Source organism: Trichosurus vulpecula, chromosome 4, assembly GCF_011100635.1.
Source record: "Trichosurus vulpecula isolate mTriVul1 chromosome 4, mTriVul1.pri, whole genome shotgun sequence".
Classification (NCBI taxonomy): domain Eukaryota; kingdom Metazoa; phylum Chordata; class Mammalia; order Diprotodontia; family Phalangeridae; genus Trichosurus; species Trichosurus vulpecula.
In genome coordinates this window covers 110208598-110229339 of record NC_050576.1, presented here as the reverse complement: position 1 = coordinate 110229339, position 20742 = coordinate 110208598, and the positions used below count along the sequence as shown (strand labels likewise).

Here is a 20742-nt window from a genome sequence, read left to right as displayed (position 1 = left end):
CAAAAGTGGGGGGCACAAGAAAAGATGGTTTAGCTTGGAGTCGTGGGGCCTGCGTTTAAATCCTCACTCTTAACTTGGGGCCTTGTTTCTAAAGGCATTTCCAACTCCAAATCTATGATCTTAGGCCTCAAACCAAGGTCATGTGACTTTAAGTTCATTGCTCTAAGAAAGTCAGATGGATGGGCCCCTCCCCTCTTTCTCTATGACTCCCATGATTCCCTTTACTTTAAGCCTAGGACTGTTTGACTTACTGAGAACATGGCAAGAGGGAGATGGAACAGGGAGGGAATCCCAGTGTGAGGCCTCGTGCGGTCCTTGGGAACACAAGGTCACAGACTTAGAGCTAGAGGGCACCTCAGAGGTCACCTAGTCCAATTTCCCCAATATCTAGATGAGTAAACAGAACATCATCAGGCCCAGAACTGATTTGGGGCTTTGGACAGCACGGACCTGGACCATGACCCCTGGAGCGATGATGCTAAGCTTGCAGGTCAAGATGGGACCAAATAATAGCTCCCCTCTCCATGGGACAAGGATGGGGGAGTTGAGGGGGACGGGGAATAGTAGGGGAAGCAGAGAGCCAAGGGCTAGGCAATATCGTTATTAAACTTTTTCTGTTTTATTTGTTGTTGTTCAGTCATTTTCAGTTGTATCTGGCTTTTCCTGACCCCATTTGGGGTTTTCTTAGCAAAGGTACTGGAGTAGTTTTCCATTTCCTTCTCTTATTTTATAGATAAGGAAACTGAAGCAAACAGAGTTAAGTGACTTGTCCAGGGTCACACAGCTAGTAGGTGTCTGAGGCTAGATTTGAGTTCGGGTCTTCCTGACTCCAGGCCCAGCGCTGCATCCCCTGTGCCACCCAGCTGTCCATGTATTTGCATTTGCTGCATGGTAATTATGTAACCCTACTTGGACGTTCCCTGATTCTTCGAAGATGTATGATTTCATTGTTGTATGTGTACTTGAGGGCATTCCCTTCACAGATCTAGACCGCAGCAAGAATAGAGGACTATGTCCTCCAGGCTGCCTGTCTCTCTCAGCCCAGCGACTGTGGCTTTGGCCCTGCTGGGAAGCTTGAATTAGGAGACGGGCTTCTCTAGTCTCTGCGGCCAGAACAGCTGATCAACAAGTGACCCATCAGCCTTAGCTCTGAACTTAGCTAGGAGCTGGTTCTGAGAAGATCAGAGCACAGTCCATCACTGGGCCCCTCTGGAAAGCTCGACATCTTTGAAGGGCCCTGCTAGACCCTGTCCTCCAGGGCTATCCTTTTGAAAAGCCAAGACCACAACCCAGACATACTGAGGCACCTGGGTAAAACTTAGGTCTAAGGAACTCCTCATATGGACAAGTATTCATTCAACAAACATCTTATTAAGCTCAGTGCTGAATACTGGGGATAGAGATATGTACACAACATATGTGTATGTGTACATGCATATGTATGTGTGAGCTTTAATAGTTCTGAACTGCACTAAGACTTTTGGGACTCTATATTTGTGTGTGTGCATACATATATGTGTGTATATATGTCTATATGTGCACATAGATGCAAACATATGTGTATGTACATATATGTATACTACGTGGTGTGTACATGTATATGTACACACGTGTGTGCATGCATGCATGTATGTAAATATTAATGGGCTTGAAGAGGCATCCATTCCAGGGGAGAGGGATGGTACGAGCCAAAACCTGGAGGTTATAGATGGAAGAACAAGAACAGGGGATGAAGACGTGTATAATTTGTCTGGAACATAAGCCATATGAGGGAGAGATTATGAGAGATGGCCAGGAACATGAGTGGGAGCCAGATGGTGGAGAATCTGGAAAGCTGGAATCAAGAGTTTATACTTTGTTCACTAGACAATGGAGAACGGCTAAAGGTTTTTGAGGGGGGCAGTGCGATTCCAGACGTGCATTAGTGTTACTCAGGCATCCGGGTGAAGGCTGGATTGGAGCAGGGATAGACTGAAAGCAGAGTGAGCAGTTAGGAGGCTAGTGAAGTAGTCTCAGTGAGAAGGGACGATGTAATGAACACAGGTGCCTATGTAGAAGGAGAGGTGACATGATTGTGAGACCACAGGCATCTTTGTATTCCCAGCACACAGCATAGTGTTTAATAGTGTTTAAGTACTTAATAATAAGTAAGTACTTAATAATAAATGTGAATGAAACATGGCTTCTACATCTTCTGGGGTCCAGCCCCAGAGCCAGTAAAGGAAGTCAAGGGAGGAACTAATATAGATTAAGAAGTTTAGAGCCAACCACACTGCCTCCCGAGTGCCTGAAGAAGGGAGATGGAGGGGTGTGCATGTGTGTGTGTGTGTGTGTGTGTGTGTGTGTGTGTGTAACAAAAGAAGAAACAGATTGAGAGAGATTATGTAATTTAAGGCAGGATTTGAACTCAGGTCTTCCTAACTCCAGGTCCAGTACTCTGTCTAATACACCAACTAGTTGTGTCATTAAAGACAGAGGTTCATAGACCTAGAGGTGCAAGGGACCTTAGAGATCCATCTAGTCCAACCACCTCATTTTCACATAAGGAAACATAGGCCTTGGTCTGTTTGAATCTTTGCCTGTCCAGGAGTACTTCACCTTCCCCTATGACACGAAAAGCTAGTTTGGGTAAGCTAGCCAAGCTCATCCCTGACTTCATTGCCAGAGTAGTAGTAGTGGTAGTAGTGGTAGTAGTGGTAGTAGTAGTGGTGGTGGTGGTGGTGGTGGTGGTGGTGGTAGCAGCAGCAGCAGCAGGAGCAGTAATATCATAACAGACATTTGTATAATGTGTTCTGGTTTTCAAAGTGCTTTGAATACACGATCTCATTTGACCCTTACAATAACCCTGTGAAGTTGGCACATCTTCTGTATGAAGAACGTAAAGCCCAGAGAGGTGAAGCCTGTGGTCACACGGAAAGTGAAATGGCACAGCTAGGATACTAACCCCAATCTTCTGATCTGACATCCAGGGTTCTTCCACTACATACCCCAGGCTGCTTCACAGGGTTCAAAAGATGGCTCTTCCCTGCTGAGGGTAGGATGTCTGTGGCAGGAGGAGGTTCCTCTAGTGCTTTCTATGCTTCCCACAATAGTCATTTCCTTCCCCCTCAATTTGGACAAGACTTATTTCCGTACCAGGAAGGAGCTGCTAAGGAAGGATTAAGTGCTATTCCTCTGGCCCACAGTCCAAAACTTTTCTCCATAGAGCACTTGGCAGTGATCAGCCATCAAGTACCAGCTGAGTACCTGCCCTAGCTTGTGGAACTCATGTCCTGTGCCTGTTTACCCCATGGTAGGAGTTGGAGAAGGGGATGTGTTAGATGGAATACAGAAATGAATGGTACAACCTCTCCCTTCAAGAAGCTTGTAGTCTAGCAGATTGAATCATGGAATCACAACATTTAGAGCTGGAAAGATCGTCTAGAGCCCGAATTCTTAACCCCTATGTGTCCTGGGCTCCTTTGTCAGTCTGGTGAAACCTAGGAATACCCTTCTCAGAGTAATGTTTTTTAAATGCATAAAATAAAATATATGGGATTACAAAGGAAGCCCATTATATTAAAATTCAGTTATCAAAATATTTTTTAAAGCAAATTAATGGACCCCCAGTTAAAAACCCAGTTTGGTAGAATGGAAATCAAACATGTCTTAGAGGCCAAAGACCAGAGTTCAAGTCCCACCTCCAATACCTAGTTGCTGGGTGTCACTAGGCAAGTCATTTAATCTCTCTCTGAGCCTCAGTTTCTTTATCTGTGGAATGGAGTACTTGTACTCTCTTTCTCACCGGGTTGCTGCAGAAAAAGAACTTTGCTAAATTCAGAGTGGTACATAAATATGAGCTAGTACCTAGTTAGTCAAATTTCTTCATTTTATAGATGAAGATGTAGGTATAGAACTGTAAGAGGCCGCTGAAGGTGCTGAGTTCAACCTTTCATTTTACACATAAGGAGGCAGAGACCCAAGGAAGTTAGATGGCTCAGGAAGATCACACTGTAAGTGTCAGAGGCAGAATTTGAACCCAGGTTACTGAGGTCCATACAGGTCAGTAGTGCCTTTCACAGAACAATAGGTGCTCTGCAAATGTTGAATCTGAATTTACTCAACCAAGTTTACTCCACTACTTGGTGACAAAGCCAAGTCCGTGTCCCCTGAATGTCAATCTAGAACTCTTTTATTGAGCTCAGTGTGAATTGGAGATTGGGGAGAATTGGCCTTCCACCTTCTGCCCTTGAAAAGTGAGGGACAATAAAAGAGCGCTGGAGATGTTTGAGATAAGAATAATGATAGTAGCTAACACTTACATAGCCCTTACTATGTGGCAGGCATTGTGCTGCATGCTTTATTATTATATTATATTATATTATATTATAATTACATTATTATCTCATTTGATTCTCACAACAATCCTGGGAGGTAGATGCTATTACTATCCCCACTTTACAGATCAGGAAACTGAGGCAGACTGAGATTAAGTGACTTGGTCAAGGTCACACAACTAGGAAGTGTCTGAGGCCAGATTTGAACTCAGATCTTCCAGACTTTAGGCCTGGCACTTTATCCACCGGGCCACTCAGCTGCCCCAAGAATTCTTCTATAGTAGACAAATCTTTCTCATCCAGTCTTTAATATAAAACATCTCTTGTATATAGTCCCTTCTCTCCAGGTCAGGACACAGTCACAACTCTAGGGTAGGCCCCCAGTCACTCCTCACATAGAAGCTAACTGGCTTCCCTGCCTCAAATGTCTCCTCACTCCAGTCTAGCAAAATCAAACTCATATAGGAAGGGATCTCTGTGGGGCACCTATTGACAAGCACCTATTAGGAAAAACAAATTAACATTATCCATGTTGTATTGTATTTTTATTCATTTTGCTAAACAGTTCCCAATTACATTTTAATCTAGCTCAGGCTGAACTCGAAGTTTTGTCGGCTGACACCTACGACCTAGTCCATCCTCCATTCAGCTGCCAAAGTGATTTTTTCTAATGAGTAGCTATGACCGTTTCATTCCCCTATTCACTCAATAAACTCCACTGACCCCCTACTGCCTCCAGGATCAAATATACACTCTTCTGTTTGGCATTTAAAGATAATAACACAGCCCCTTCGTACCTTTCCAGTCTTTTTACACTCTTTGATCCTGCAATACTGGTCTACTAGCTGCTCCTTGAAGACAAGACTCCATCTCCTATCTCTGTGCGTTGGCACTGGCTGTCTGTGATATCTGGACTTCTCTCAATCCTCACCTCTGCTTCCTCACTGCCCACTTTCCTACACGACCCAGCTCAAATGCCACCTCCTGCAAGAGACTGTCCCTTGTTCCCCCTGTCAGTGCTAATGCCTTTCCCTCTCAGATTTCCTTTCACATATACTGTATAAATCTTAGACATACCTAGTTATTTACATGTTGTCTCCCTCATTAGAATGTAAGGTCTAGGGCAGGAACTATTTTTTGCCTTTTTTTGTCCCTAGAACTTGGCACATTGCCTGACACCTAGTAAGTGCTAAATAAATACTTGTTGACTGACTGAATAAAAATAAGGACATAGAAGTCAAGGAAGAAAAATGACCAGAAGCCCCTTGCTCTTTAAAGGGAGAGCACATACTAACACTCCCTGATGATAGAAAAATTCCAATAACAGAGGTGGGGGGAGGAGAGGAGAGGAACACTGCACTTAGACCCCACAGGATTTTTTTTTTTATGAAGCCCCTACTAGCATTATGCTAAGTCCTGGGGTGGATACAAAGTTTAGGTAAAATAAGGTGTCTGCCTTCCATGGGCTTGTAATCTAGTAGATAACAGCAATATGGATGAGTCTAAGACACAATAATATTTACTAATTGCATTGGGGAGTTACGAAGTAAAGTTTTTTGTTGACTGGCTCATCCTTTGGTTGATATATGAGGTCTCAGGAGGAAGACTGTTATTGACCAGGAAAATCAAAGAAGGATTTTTGGAGGAGGTGGTATTTCAAATGGGATCTAAAAGAATTGAGATCCATGGTGAACTTAGACCACAGAAAAATCTAAGCTAGTATTTCAAGTTTGCAAGCAGCCACTAGTCCCCACCCCCGAAGTGACTTAGTGACAACTTTGGATGAATAGTAGAGAATTTGATTCATAAGATCATAGATTTAAAACTGGAAAGAAGCTCAGAGGTCATCTTGTCTAACCCTTTCCTCTAATGAATCACTCCCTGGGCACCTCTTGGAAGGCTGTCTGAAGGGTCCTATGAAACCTCTCTGTGGGTCAATGAATAGTTCCTAATTTTTCAGTCTCTCAGAAAAAAGTTACTGAGCATTTAGCATTTCCAGGTAATAGAGGATGAAGGCCAGTCTGTCTCTATGAGGCTTCATTGGCCAATGATGGTAACTCTGAGTATGCCCAGCATCTCAGGCTTGAAGAAAATGACCATTTTCTACTCTCATCTTTACTCATAATTTTCCCTTCCTTCTTTTCCAGCCGGTCCCCATAGATGACAACTTCTGTGGCTTGGACATCAACCAGCCTTTGGGGGGCTCCACTCCTGTAGAAGGGCTCACCCTCTTCACCACCAGCCGGGACCGAATGACATCAGTAGCCTCCTATGTCTACAATGGCTACAGTGTGGTCTTTGTGGGTACCAAGAGCGGCAAGCTAAAGAAGGTAGGCACTTTAATGTACTCCAGGTGTCATGGTGAGATTTGGCAAAAGATGTTGGCACCAAGATTTTCTGGAAGACAGCAATGGGAAAGGATCTAACTATGGGCAATCCAGGGGAGAAGAGGATCCAATTTGTGGACTATTCCAGAGTTTTTTTTTAAACCTGAAGCTGGCTTCCTCTACCAACTAGTATGCCCCCACCCCCTACCTCCTCTTGCCATTATCTTGTGGGTTTTTGTTTGTTCTTGTTTTAAATATTTTTATCAATAGCTTTTATTTTACACAATCTAAATTTTCCCCCTAAATCCCTTTCCCTCCCTGCCCTGAAAAAGCCATATCTTATAGTAAAGAATTTTTTTTAAAAGAAGAGAAAAAAAAATTGGCAAAATACAACAAAAATATTTGATATTATAAGCAATGTCCCACACCTGTCTGCCATTATCTTGTTAGTTCACCATTCCAACCTGTTGAGACACTGAAAAAATCTTGATTGTGTCGTCCAATATATTAGCTATTCCTTCCAACTTCATGACACCCACGAATTGGATAAGCATGCAATCTATGCCTTCAGCCAAATCTTTGATAAAAATGTTGAACAAACCATCAGTTGGTGGATGTACAAGGAATTAAAACTCATTTTATTCCTTCCCTGAAATACAAAAGATACATCTTCTTATAAGCTGGGGGGACTGAAATCAAACAGAAATTAACACCAAATAGGAACAGTTTTTGTATGATCTGGTTTCTCATTTTTTCAAACCATAATTCTCCCTTTACCTCTAATTGGTCCAGATAACAGAATACTGAATTCATTGATGGCAAGTTGTTTGTTTTGGCTTGGTTTTTTTTGAGTGCCTGCATGGATGCAGAGAGACTGGTTAAGGCTGGGTAGGGCTTTGAAAAGAGTGGAGGTCTCGGAATGAACAGAGCTCACGTCCTGGCTCTGAGAGTCATCAGTGTGACCATAGGCGGCCCGGTCATCTCACTGAACTTCAAAATGGAGTAACAATAACTCTAACTTGCAGAGTTGTTATGAGAACAACATTAGCTAATGTATATAAAGTGCTTTGTAAACTATAAAGCCCTATAGAATGTTAGCGGTTATCGGCATCATCACCAAGTGTGAGGAAGTGCTTTGGAAATCTTTAGCATTATATAAATCCCATCCAAGTCCACAAACATTTATTAAGGCCCTTCTGTTCTAGATACTAGTGATAACAGGATCAAGAACACACAAGTCCCTTCCCACTGTGAGCATACAGTTTGGTGGGGTGCTGGAGGGAAGGACAGATAAACCAATAACTGGGAGACAAGTGATAAGTGCCTACAACGGGTCCAGGTAAAGTGTTGAAAGAAACTTGTAAATAGTAAATAGTAACTGTTTCTCTTTTGACCAAGAACCCTGAGGGTCTGTCTTCCCCTCCTAGTTTGATTTTTTTTTTTTTCTGATTAAAGGGACCATCCCTTGATTACCTTTGTAAAGAGGCTATTAAGTGAATGGAGGTTACCTGCTCAAAGTGAGAACCTGAAAAGACCTTAGCCTAAAAGGGCCAGGGTATCCCATTGTATCCTGGGTCATCTCCAGTCATCCTGATGAATTTCTCCCCACTGGACCCAGATGGCTCTAGAGGAGACAGTGAGGCTGGAAACCTTGCACAGCCCCACCTCACGCAAATCAAAGTCAATTGCAAGTCATGTCATCATCTTTCTGATGTCATGGTCCTCTTCCAGAACAAAGGACAAACACAACCTGAAAGAAAGTTATAGAAGAGATAACTTTCTCTCCTTAGGGAGAGGAAAGTGGGAGAGGTCCAAGAAGAGACATTTAATGGAGGGGATAGCATTTGAATTAAGCCTTGAAGAAAGGTAGAAATTTCAACCTGTGGAGAAATAGGGGTGGAGATCATTCTAGGCATAGGGGACAGCATGAGCAAAGGTTTGGAGGATGGAAATGTGGAATGAGAACAGGATATGGAGAGTAATCCAATTAGTCATGCCATTTGTCATACAGTGGAAAGAGCACTGGCTCTAGGGTGAGTTAAATCCCACTTCTCTGACTCCCCTAGCTATTTGAATTTGGCCAGGACACAGCCTCCTCAGGCCTCAGTCTCCTCAACTCTAAAAAGAAAAGGTTGGACCAGATATTTCCTGAAGTCACTTCCAGCTCTAGGTAATGATCCTATGAAGGGCAGTAGAATAAAATAAGTTAATTATCATTATCTCATTTTTCTCATCTATCATCATCATTATTATTACTAAAACTCCTAATAACAATTTCAAACCAGCCAGGGTCAGGGTGTGGTTGTTGGTACGCCACTGAGCTGGGGTAGATGGGTATGCCACCTGGAGTTCCCACCTCTCCTTCTCCAGCTGGATGAACCCTCAGCCCTGCCCTTGGAGCCCGGGTAGCATGCAGTCTGGGGAGCAGCTTTCCCTGGCCATGATGACATCAGCAGCTGGAGGGTTTAGGCTGCCTGACTCTGGCAGCCAAGGAGGCCACTCTTGAGGCAGACTAAAGCCAACAGCTTGTACCTGCTTGTCGAGCATTTAGGGCTGGGAGCAGGAGCACAATCTCGTTCATTATGTGGGATTATAGGAGCAGCATTCTTTCCAGTCCTAGCTTAATCCTTCCTCCCCCAGACCCCTCCCCACCACCTGCTACTGACAGCCTCAGTGGAGACCTTGCTTCGTCCTCCTCTTTGAAGCTGACCCAATCATCTCTCTCCTCATGGCTCAGTTGAGGGCCTTAGAAGGGAAAGGATTTGGGAAGGTGGGAAAGGGGGTGGGGGGGGTAAGGAACCAGGAGAGGGAGGGCAAGCAGGAGGGAGCTTCTGGGAGAATCCCTGTAAAGCTGCCAGGAAGGGGTGAGAAAATAGATATGGGTTTGGCGTGAAGGCCATGAACCTTCCAGATCTGGTCTGGTTCATATGTCACTGGAGAGCTCTCTTTAACCCTTTCTCTGTCCAATCCGGGTGTTGCCCCCACCTCCAACTGGCCTTGTGTTCTTTTAGATATCCACGGAGGAAATAACTAGGAAATGTGCCTCCTGCTTTCCTCTCTTGAATATGATGGCTAACGCTATTTTCCTAGCACAGAGCAGCCTTCTTTCCAGGGGAAAGAGTTCAAAGAATCTTAGAACCATAGAATCTTGGGTCATCTATCCCAAGAGATCTTAGCCTGTTCTATGCAGTGGACCCCTTTGGCAATTGGGTGAAGTCTATGGACCTCTTCTCAGAATAAGGTTTTTAAATACATAAAAATAAAATGTATCAGATTACAAAGGAACCCAATTATATCAGAATAGTGTTATTAAAATTTTTTTTTTAGGTTCATGGATCCCAGGTTAAGAAGCCCTAATTTAGTCCAATCTATTCATCTTCGAATGAGGAAACTGAGTCCCAGCAAAGTGAAGTGATTTGCTCAAAGTCATATAACAATGATTAGAACCCAAGCCTCCTAACTAATGTCAGTGAGTGGGACCAAGTGCACCATTCCGGGATGTATGACAATATGTAATGGAGTAAGATGTCAGTGTGTTGTCTGCTATGCACCCAGGTCCCTGGTGACCCTTTGAGTTGAAGAAAGGAAAGCTCAGGGTGCAGTGAAAAGAGTGGACCTGTATTTGAGCCCCTGTTGTGCCAACTTACTATCTGTGTGACTATGGGTAAGTCGCATCCCCTCAGGAGGCCTCAGTTTCCTCTTCTGAAAAATGAGGGGACTGGACCCTAAGGTCCTTTCCAACTTAGATCTAAAATGCATCAGTGAATTAATGCAGAGTAGAAATATTTGGCCACCGTGGTATTAAGCTGCCCAATATCTGTTTGCCTTTTTTGGAACACAAAGTTCTTTCTTATAAGGCATCTTTCCAAATTGAATGCTCAACTTGGACATGTTTAGTTCACTCTGTAGAAAACATGGCCCCAATATGTATAGGCAAGTCAGAGGGTTCGAGGGTGGGGCAGGGGAAACCGCAGCCTGTGGGGCACTTTCAGACATGTAAGCCATCCGCCCTCAAGATGTCAGCTTGTCCTTTGCACCGACCATCCATTTCTCTGGCTGTGTCACTCACCTCCTTCAACCTGCTCACCCTCTGCTTCCACATTCACCTTTCAGGGAGCCTGACTGAAATCCCAACCTTGTTCCTTGCCCTGCCCAGTAACCACCCCCACCCCAGGCCCTCCAATGAAGCAGCCGGTCAGGAAGCCCTGGAATGTCCCCAGGAAATGCTTCTCTAGTCCCGGCTCCACCACTCTTTCAACACGGAAAGGAAAATAAAGAAGAAAATAGACCAGTGGCAGGGGGTGGGGGAGGGAAGCCGAGGGTGTTCAGCTTTCGTTCCTTCCCTTGGGGGGCCATGCAGCTGTCAGCCTGCTCTACCCCTAACCCATAGAAATAGGCCGTCTCTATGGGGTGACCAACTAGGGTCGGGGGAAACAGACTCACCAATATCATCATACTCCCCTCATCACTACCCAAAAGCACTTACCGAGGGCTTAGCTACTGCCGGTGGTTTGGAAGCATGAGCTTCCTGGTGTGGCATCCGAGAAGGGCCCTCTGACATCATCTAATCCCACGCCCGCCCTAGGAAGACTTTCCTCCCCAAAATCCCCAACAGGTGGCCATTTGTTCTTCAACTGAATTCCTTCCTTCATTCATTCCTTCAGCATTCATTAAGCACCTGCTACATTCCAGAGAGACTTGGGATAAAGACAAAAACTAAAATGATTCCAGCCTTCAAGAGGCTTCCATTTCTTGCAAGGACATGAGAAAATAAACTTTTGGAAATCTCCCAAGGGTTATTTAGATCACAGGAATTAGAGATCTGGAGGTGGAAGAGAACTCGGAGGCCTTCTAGGCCAACCCTCTCATTTTATACATGAGGAAACTGAGGTCTAGAAGGTCAAATGACTGGCCCAAAGCCATCGAGCTAGTGAGTGGCAGGGCTAGAATGGGAATTCTCTGATTTCCTTTACTATGCCTCGCTGGTGCCTCGATATCCCTCGGTATCCCTGCTGGACACATATTGACTTGGAAAACCACAAATTAACATTATTTATGTCATCTTGTGGTTAATTAATTTATTTATTTATTTTGTTACGCATCTCCCAATCACATTTTCATCTGGTTAGGGCTCCTAGGGGACTTTTGTGGCTTTATGGTAGATTGGGTTGACTCCTCTGATCTAAAGGTTCATACTCTGTCTGGTATTTGGAATCAGAGGACCTGGGTCCTACCTCTTACACTTGCCACCTCTGTGGACTTAGACAAGTACAGATAAATCTCTGAGTCTCACTTTCCTCATCTGTGCAATAAGGGAGTTAGAATCGGGGCTAGATAGTTTCTAGGGTCCTTCCACTTCTAACCAGATTTTTGATCTGGAGAACACTTGGTAGAACTTTTAGAGAAGCAGTATGTATAGTAGAAGGCGTGATGCCTGATGGGGCCTGGGCGTGATTCCTACCTCTGACAGGTGCTAGTTTGGGAGCTATTGGACCTTCAGGAGGTTAGCTAAGTGGCGTGTAATGGATAGAGTGCTGGACTTTGAATCATGAAGACCCGAGTTCAAATCCCTCAAATGTTTATATCCCAGGTGACTCTGGGAAAGTCATTTAACCTGTATTGCCTCGGTTTCCTCATCTGTAAAATGAGCATCAGCATAGCACCTACCTCCCTGGTGGGATCAAATGAGATAACATATGTACTTAGCAGACCTCAAAGTGCCTTGTAAATACTGACAACTTCTTCTTCTTCTTCTTCTTCTTCTTCTTCTTCTTCTTCTTCTTCTTCTTCTTCTTCTTCTTCTTCTTCTTCTTTTCTTCCTCCTCCTCCTCCTCCTGCCTTCCTCTCTTTGTCCTCCTTCATTATTATTATTATTGAAAGTCAGTGGCAATAAGTTTGAGAAGGTGTCGCAGCACTGAGGTTGTCAAGGAGGAGGACACAGATGAGAGCTGACTCGAAGTCATCCCACCAAAAAGTTTGAAAAATATGCAATATTGCACAGTCAGGGATTTCTTACCTCTGCAAAGGTGTGGGGGTGGGGAGGTATCTTTGGTGCTTTGCTTATTTTTTGTAATTCTGCAGGGTTCCTTTTCCACTTTTGTGGTTGCGTCCTTTCCATTTACATCAGTGTATTCATTGCTTATCTTGTTTCCTTAGCTTTAGCTATTTCTTTCTGTATCGGTCACGTGTGTCATTTCTTACAGCTCCCTAATATACCTTTACATTCATATGCTGCAAGTTGTTTATCCATCCTCCAATCAATGCATTGTCCATCCCCCTTTTACAGATAAGGAAATGGAAACAGAGTCAATTAAGTTCCAAAAGATAGACTTGAACCCAGGTCTTCTTGCCTCTAATGCTCTATCCAATACTTGTTATTTAGTCATGTCTGACTCTTTGTGGCCCCATATGGGGTTTTCTTAGCAGAGATACTAGACCAGTTTGCCACTTCCTTCTCCAGCTCATTTTACAGATGAGGAAACTAAGACAAATAGGTTAGGTGACTTGCCCAGGGTCACACAGCTAGTAGGTGTCTGAGGCCAGATTTGAACTCAGGAAGATGAGTCTTTCAGACTTCCGGCCTGGCAGTCTCTCCACCATGCCACCTAGCTACCTTCTATCCGATACTACTGTTTTCCTGTCACTAAGGCTGCTTTACAAGGAAGGCCTCTTCCTTCCAACACATGATTCCAACATAGATGTGAATACTATTAGACAAGATATCTTAGAGGCATACAGGAAGAAAAAAAGTATTTTTCAATGCAATTAATAAAGTCTTGAATTCAGGAAGAGGCCCTTCTAAAAATCTGGATTTTAAGCTTAGAGTGTTGGTTAGAAAGGTCTTTAAAAAATGGCCCAGTTGGGCATGGAGGATGATGCTGACCTCTTGCCACAATCCTTAAGAAAGGGAGCTTGATATAGTAGAAGGAACACTGGAATCCTCCTCTAGAGTCCGAGGACCTGGGTTCAAATCCTGCCACAGTGTAACCATGGACAATAATGGGCTTTATTCTCCTCATTTGTAAAATGTGGGGATTCAGCTGGATGACCTCGGAGGTCCCTTTCAGCTCTAGAGCGATGATCATACCAATGCCTTTGTTTCTAGGAGTCTGGGTAGTGAGTAACCATCTGATGGTCCCCTGGGGCATTTTTGCAAATTCACAAGCTCTGCCCTTTGAAAACACATAAGAGGAGCCACTAGACTCTTGGCAACATCCCCTTTCCCATTAGCTAACCATGACTGAGATGCCTGTGAAATTCCTGAGGAAAATTCTTTCTGCCTTTCCCCAAGGAATAAACCAACACTAGGTCTCCGGTCCTTGGCGCGCAGGAAGCGCTGATGTCACAATCCTATTATTTTCCGCTCTGTAATCTCACAAACAATTTATTGAGCAAAGCTCCAGAAATTGTGAGTTTCAGTTTTTCTGTGCTGGCTACAGTCTCCCACCTGAGCAGAGAGTATTAGCTCTCCCAAGCCCCAGACTCCCTGCTCAGGATTCTGGCTTTGGCCATCCTGTCTGTGTTCAAGCTGCCTGAGTTTGCCTCTTCCCATGTTCCTGATGGGCCTTATATCAAATTAGGGTTGTTATTACCCTGCCCCACCTCTGCCCCCATTTCACAGGTGAGGAAAACTGAGACCCAGAGACTTGGTAATGTGACTGGCCTAAGATCACATAGAGCACTTGTGGCAGAATAAGAAATCTATCAATCAATCACTAAATATTTATAAAGCACCTATCATGTGTCGGGCACTGTGCTAAGTGCTGGTGATACAAAAAAGAGGCAAAGGACAGTCCCTGCCCTCAAAAGCCACATCTCCTTCCTCTCCTTCCCTATGTATCTCTGTCTGCCTCAGTTTCATCATCTGTAAAGTAGGGATAAAACACCTACTTCTCAGGGTTGTTGTGAGGCTCAAATGAGATATTTGTAAAGCACTTTGCACAGTGCTTGGGACACAGTAGGTAATTAATAAATGCTTATTCCTCCCTCCTCCCACCCCCAACCATAAGTCGGGCACATAGACAAGTTTCCAACCTGTTGCTTGGCTCCATCATGAGGTAAGGGAGGAGCTGCTGAGCCGGAAGGAAGGCTGAGTTGGATAAAGAGCTGAGAAACATGCCATCTTCTCAGCCAGCCAGGCCAAACAATAGCGGTTTATTCCCCCTCTGTGGAAATGATTCATTCCTCTCTGGGTGTGAACTCTTGATTCTGTAAATAGTGAAGGCTCCGGGTCAGATTCTGTGGGTTGGAACTATTTCGGAATCCCAGCCCTGCTCTCCAGTACCTCTCCAGGACACCTAGCCACGCTGGGGGTGGGAAGGTGGCGATCTAGGCTTCCCCTTCAAGTCCCTCCCTACACTCCCACCCCTCACCCCTCCAAGCCTATAGCCAGGAGGGAGTGGGATAGAGATACTGAGAGCACATCGCTGCATCCCTGGTAATGAGTTTGGCTGCCTGCCCAGGTTCCTGCCAGCAATTTTGCTGTTTGTTTTGTTCGTTTATAGGCCTCTTGGGTCTAAAGAGCCTGGCTTCTGAAAGTGGGTAAAGGCCGAGCTTGGTCAGCATAGGAATGGGGCCTATTTACTGCTGTCCCCTACCACCCTGAAGCACTACCCTAACAGGTATAGAGACGGGACGCCTAGATTTATTCAGCTTCCAAGCATCTGCTTCTGTGGTGACAAGGCGTCCCTCTAAGAACAAATCCCGTGCCACCTAGGCTCATAGGCTTTGGGACTGAAAGGGACCTTGGGGGTCATCTCATCCAACCCCCTTACTTTAGAGGTGAAGAAACTAGGCCCAGAGAGAAACAACTTGTCCAAGGTTACACAGCTTAAAATTCAGACTGGTCCTCTACCCAGCATCCCTTCACTCCAGCCCCATTAGTCTTTCCTTTATATAGTCCTGCCTCTCGATGGTATCTTTAATTATGGGTTTATCATTCTCATCCCTAATAATAGGCAGTGATATGGCAGATGCAGATCTGGCCAGGGGGACCTGAACTCTAGTTCTGCCTCAGACATGTAGTAACTGTGTGACCCTCAAACGATAGAGGGAAACCCAGATCCCTGCCTTCCGATCCCCAGTATGGCTGTGTCCTGTAGAGGCTTGGGGGAGCAGCTCTGAGATATAGAGCCAGCTCCAGCTCCCAGAATCTGACCCAGAACCTTCAATGCAATGCCTTAAGAGCAGGTATGGTTAGATCTGTATAAGTTAAGGAGCTTCATCTCGGGAGGTGCCTACCCCAATGAAGTCATATAGTCTAGATACACAGAAAAAGGTTTATATGTACGTTGTGCTTTACAAAGCCCTCTGATGTTCATAATGTCATTTGATTTGCATGGTAACCCTGTAAAGGAGGTGATGCAAATACTATTAATTATTCTCATGTTACAGATGAGGCTCCTCAGCTCTTCTGACTCTCACATCCAGGACTGTTTTCACTTTAGCAGCACACTGGCTTGCTGTCTTACCCAAATTTTTTGCAGCTCTTGTGGTAGCCTCTTTGAGACTAAGCCCTCCTATAAGTCCCGAGTATCAGGAACTGGACCATCTATTTACTGTCTGTCCTTAGCAACCCCAAAAATCCCAGAGACAATTCAGAGGTTAGGGCTGCCTGCTTTTTGCTTATTGAGATTTTCTAACTGCTTGGCCTCAGAGGGCAAAACAAAAGGCAGATCATGTCCCATTTATCCTGTAATTAGCTTGTTTGCACATAGTTGTTTGTATATGGTCTTCCCCATTAGCCTATGAGCCCCTTGAGAGCAGGGACAGTCCTTTGCCTCTTTTTGTATCCCTACCACTTAGCTCAGTGACTGGCACAGAGAAGGTGCTTGATAGATGCATACTGACTCATTGGAAATTGGAGAGAGCCAGATTTTATTATACTATTATAAGAAAATTTTAAGATTGAATTGTAAGATTTTAAGATTTTAATAATAAGATAATAATTAAGATTTTAATAAGATAATAATTTAGATAATAATTAAGATTTTAATAATTATTAAATTTAAGATTAAAATTATAAGAAAATATTGTACTATTATAAGAAAAACTTGCTAACAATTTGAGTTGTCTAAAACTCAAATATCCTAAGGGATGAACTGTCTCAGGAGGTGGAAGACAGCCTTAGAAAGTGAGGTGGAGGACAGCCTCAGAAAGTGGAGGTAGAGGACAGCCTCACTAGAGGTGGAGGACAGCCTCAGGAGGTGGAGGTGGAGGACAGCCTCACTAGAGGTGGAGGACAGCCTCAGGAGCTGGAGGATAGCCTCAGAAAGTGGAGGACAGCCTCAGGAGGTGGAGGACAGCCTCAGGAGGTGGAGAACAGCCTCAGAAAGTAGAGGGCAGCCTCAGAAGGTGGTGGACAGCCTCAGGAGGTGGAGGACAGCCTCAGAAAGTAGAGGGCAGCCTCAGAAGGTGGTGGACAGTCTCAGGAGGGGGAAGACAGCCTCAGAAAGTAGAGGGCAGCCTCAGAAGGTGGTGGACAGCCTCAGGAGGTGGAGGACAGCCTCACTAAAGGTGGAGGACAACCTCAGAAGGTAGAAGATAGCCTCAGGAGGTGGAGGACAGCCTCACTGGAGGTGGAAGACAGCCTCAGGAGGTGGGGGACAGCCTCACTGGGTTTCTTTAAGCTGAGCATAGTAACTTATCAAGGAGGCTAGAGAAAGGCTTCTTATTCAGGCCCAAGCTGAACTAGTTGACCCATGCTGATCTGACCTCCTTTCCCCAACATCCTTCTCGGGTTCCTATAGGTGACTTGCCAGTTGCTGCTCAAGTTGCTGGGAGAAGAATTACCCTCAAAAATAGCAGCTTCCTTCCCTTCAGCCGTTCCCATTCCAGAAGGGACCTCAATAGAGAGAAAATGGGCTCAGACCCCATGCCTTTGGGCAATCAGGTACTATTAACTGAGATATCTAAGCCCAGAGAAGTGAACTGATTTGGTAAGGGTCACATAGCTAGTTAACCTTGGAAAAGGAGGTGGAATTCAAGTCTTCCTTCATCTGAAGTGGTGCCTTCTTCTCCACCCAGCCTTCACTTCCCTGATAGGTTATAGATCTGCTACTCATAAGCATAGTATCAAGTTCAGGAATGTAGAAGAGAGCAAACTCCAAACTGGAATGCCTCTCCCTAGCCTCTCCCCAAACCTTAGGGTTGCCTGTTCCTAGAGAGAGGCCCAGAGCAATTTGGCCAACTCATGGGCTGGTGGCTTTAACGAATTCCTCTTCTTCCATGGTTCCCCAAGGTGCTAAAGCGTCAGAGCAACTTGCTTGGCCACATGGGTGTAGGGACTGGGCAACATGAGGAAAAACCACCCTCCCTGGCCTGAGTCATGGGAAAAGATATTTAAAAGACTAGACCATCTGACCTTAGTTCATCTAATCCAGTGGGACTTCAGCCTCCAGTTGTATTAGTCACCAACAGAGACAACCCCTCCGTGTCCAATCAGAAGCAAGCAGTAGGCCTGGGGCTCCCCTCTGAGGGCATCAGGGATAAAGGCAAGTTTCTGACCTGCTGCTGGAGCATTGCAGAATTGTCTAAGAAAGGCCTGTCCCTCATCCCTCCCATAATAACAATAATCATTTCTCTATAATATTAGTAACTAGCATTTATTCAGTGCTTTAAAGTTTGGAAAGGGCTCTGCAAATATCTTCTCATTTGATCCTTGCAACTGCCCTGGGAGGCAGGTGCTAGTATTATATTCTCATCCCCCATTTTATAGATAAGAAAACTGAGGCTGAGAAAGACTAAATGAATTGCCCAAAATCACACAGTTAGTGGGTGTCTGAAGCAAGATTGGAACTCAGGTCTTCCTGGTGCCAAAGCCAACATTTGCATCAGCTAGCTGACTATACTACTTTAAGGTATATGATGTGCTTACCCTCTGATAACCCTGAGAGATTGATCATACAAGAATGAATGACTCTTCTAACCTCCAGGGCTTCCATTTCCTAATCTGTAATAGCGGGATCCACCTTGTAGGTCACCAGAGTTTTCCTCTTAGCATATAGTTTTCCTAGAAGGAATTCCTATCCTTCTACCTTCTATTCCTCATTTTCCCTGGAAGGTAAAAGTAGGGTTGGGATTTTTCTCTTCCTGTTGTAGATAGAGAAACTGAGACCCAGAAAAGTTAATTTAAAAAGGTACCCAATTTGCACTGAAAGCTTTAGGTCACCGTAGAAAATCCAGCAGAAAGCTCGCTGTAGTCATAGTCAAAAGATCCAGGCTTGTTTGCCCACTCTGTCAATTCCTCGCTCAGAAAAGTCACCTCCCCTTCTTTAAGCTTCCAATTCCTCACCTGTAAAATTAGGGTGTGAGACTAGATGGTTTCAGAAGTCCCTACCAGTTTTAGATAGAATGCTTTTATAGAGCCAGGGCTCTTCATTCCAACAGACCCCCAACACACAGACCCAGAAATCAATAATGAAACCTTTAGAAATGTCTAACGGAAGATGATCAGAGCAGATTGCATTATGCTCGTCTCTCTTATTTCTGCTCACCATGCACCCCACCCCTTCCCCCACATTAAAGGGGAAGTCTGGACAAACAGGTATAGGGAAGTACAATTGAGTGTAGGAAGTCAAGGCCTGAAAGTCCACACAAGGGTGGGGAGCCTATGACCTCAAGGCCATATGTGACCCTCCAGGTCCTCAAGTGTGGCCCTTTTGACTGAATCCAAACTTCATAGAACATTAAGGATTTATTCTGTGGAGTTTGGATTCAGCTAAAGGGCCTCACCTTAGGACCTAGAGGGCCACATGTGGCCTTGAGGCGGCAGGTTCCCCACCCATCACTCTACCCTTTTCAAACCCCTATTCCCCACCCCAGCCTCACTGTAAGCATCAGAAAAAGTGGGGAGCCAGCACTGTTTGTGGCTCTCTCACCTGCCCCCTTTCCTGAATCCTTTCTGCTGGCATTTGTTTCTTAATTCAGAAACTGATGTTGCCAGCTGTGTGTCCCCACCTAACCCAGGAAGGGAAACAGCAGCAGCAAGAAGATAACAGAGGCTTCTCACATCTTCTGTTTCTTCACCTGTAAGAAAGGTGCCAGCTCTGCAGAAGGAGAAAGTCATGGAGAAGAAGCCAGGAAGAGGTACAGGTTCCCCTGAGAACAGCGAGAGGCCTTTCCAGGTCAAACAGGGTCAGAATTATTTATTCCAATGTGGGTGGCCATTCCGGCTGCTCTCAGAAGCACAGATTCACCCACCCGTCTCTCTCAGACTTAGGCATTGCCATGGCAGAAGCTAGACTTGAGCTGCTACGGTTTGCAATCCACTGAGCCCAGTGCATTTAGAATTCTGTGCAAGGCATTCCTTATACTGGGCATTTAACTATGGGGAGTAAGCCCTTAGTAGAGATTTTTTTAAAAAGTATGCATAGTAGACAGAGAACCTGGTTCTGATCCTGGGTCTGCTGCATACTGCCTGTATGACTTTGGGCACTTCTGTCACTCCATCTCTGGGCCTGTTCCCTTAATTATAAAATGAGGGCTTTTTTAGGACCTTCTAGCCCTAAATCTTACGAACCTGTGATGGATCAGAGAGGGCTACCTGTTTAAAAGGATGATTGGCAACTGAATCAGGAGAATCATCAACTACTTGTTAAACATTGGGTAACTCACCACCTCTCTGGGCCTTGGTTTTTTCATCTGTAAAATGAGGAGAGGAGAGGAGAGCAGAGGAGAGGAGAGGAGAGGAGAGGGGAAGGGAGTGGAGGAGAGGAGAGGGGAAGGGAGCGGAGGAGAGGAGAGGGGAAGGGAGCAGAGGAGAGGAGAGGAGAGGGAGGAGAGGTTGGACAGGTTGGACTAGATCCCTTCTAAGGTCCCTTTCTTGTTCTAATTCTGTAGGCTATGAACTCAAGAGAGAACTAGACCAGTAGCCTTAAGTCCTGGCTCTAGGTGTGTCTTGTGACCATTCTGGGCCTCAGTTTATCCAGAGTTATGGGAGGAAGAAGCAAAGGGAAAGTGTTTTGAGCTCTTAGAGGAAAATAGTGCCTTGGAAATCCCAGGGACATTTACTCTGACCATGTTGTTGGCAGACACTGCCTGGCGTTCTTCCCATTGGGTCTCCTCCTCTGTCTCTCATCCTCCCCCTACAGCAGCCCCAG

General features: G+C 45.0%; 1 protein-coding gene across 1 annotated transcript in view; it reads left to right on the top strand.

Annotated features, from left to right (window-relative positions):
- Positions 1 to 20742, top strand: part of PLXNA2 (plexin A2) — a 330148-nt gene that overhangs the window by 40619 nt on the left and 268787 nt on the right. Inside the window, exon 3 of the mRNA XM_036756742.1 lies at positions 6464 to 6646. Within this exon, the coding sequence (XP_036612637.1) occupies positions 6464 to 6646 (183 nt within the window). The remainder of the gene's footprint in view (positions 1 to 6463; positions 6647 to 20742) is intronic.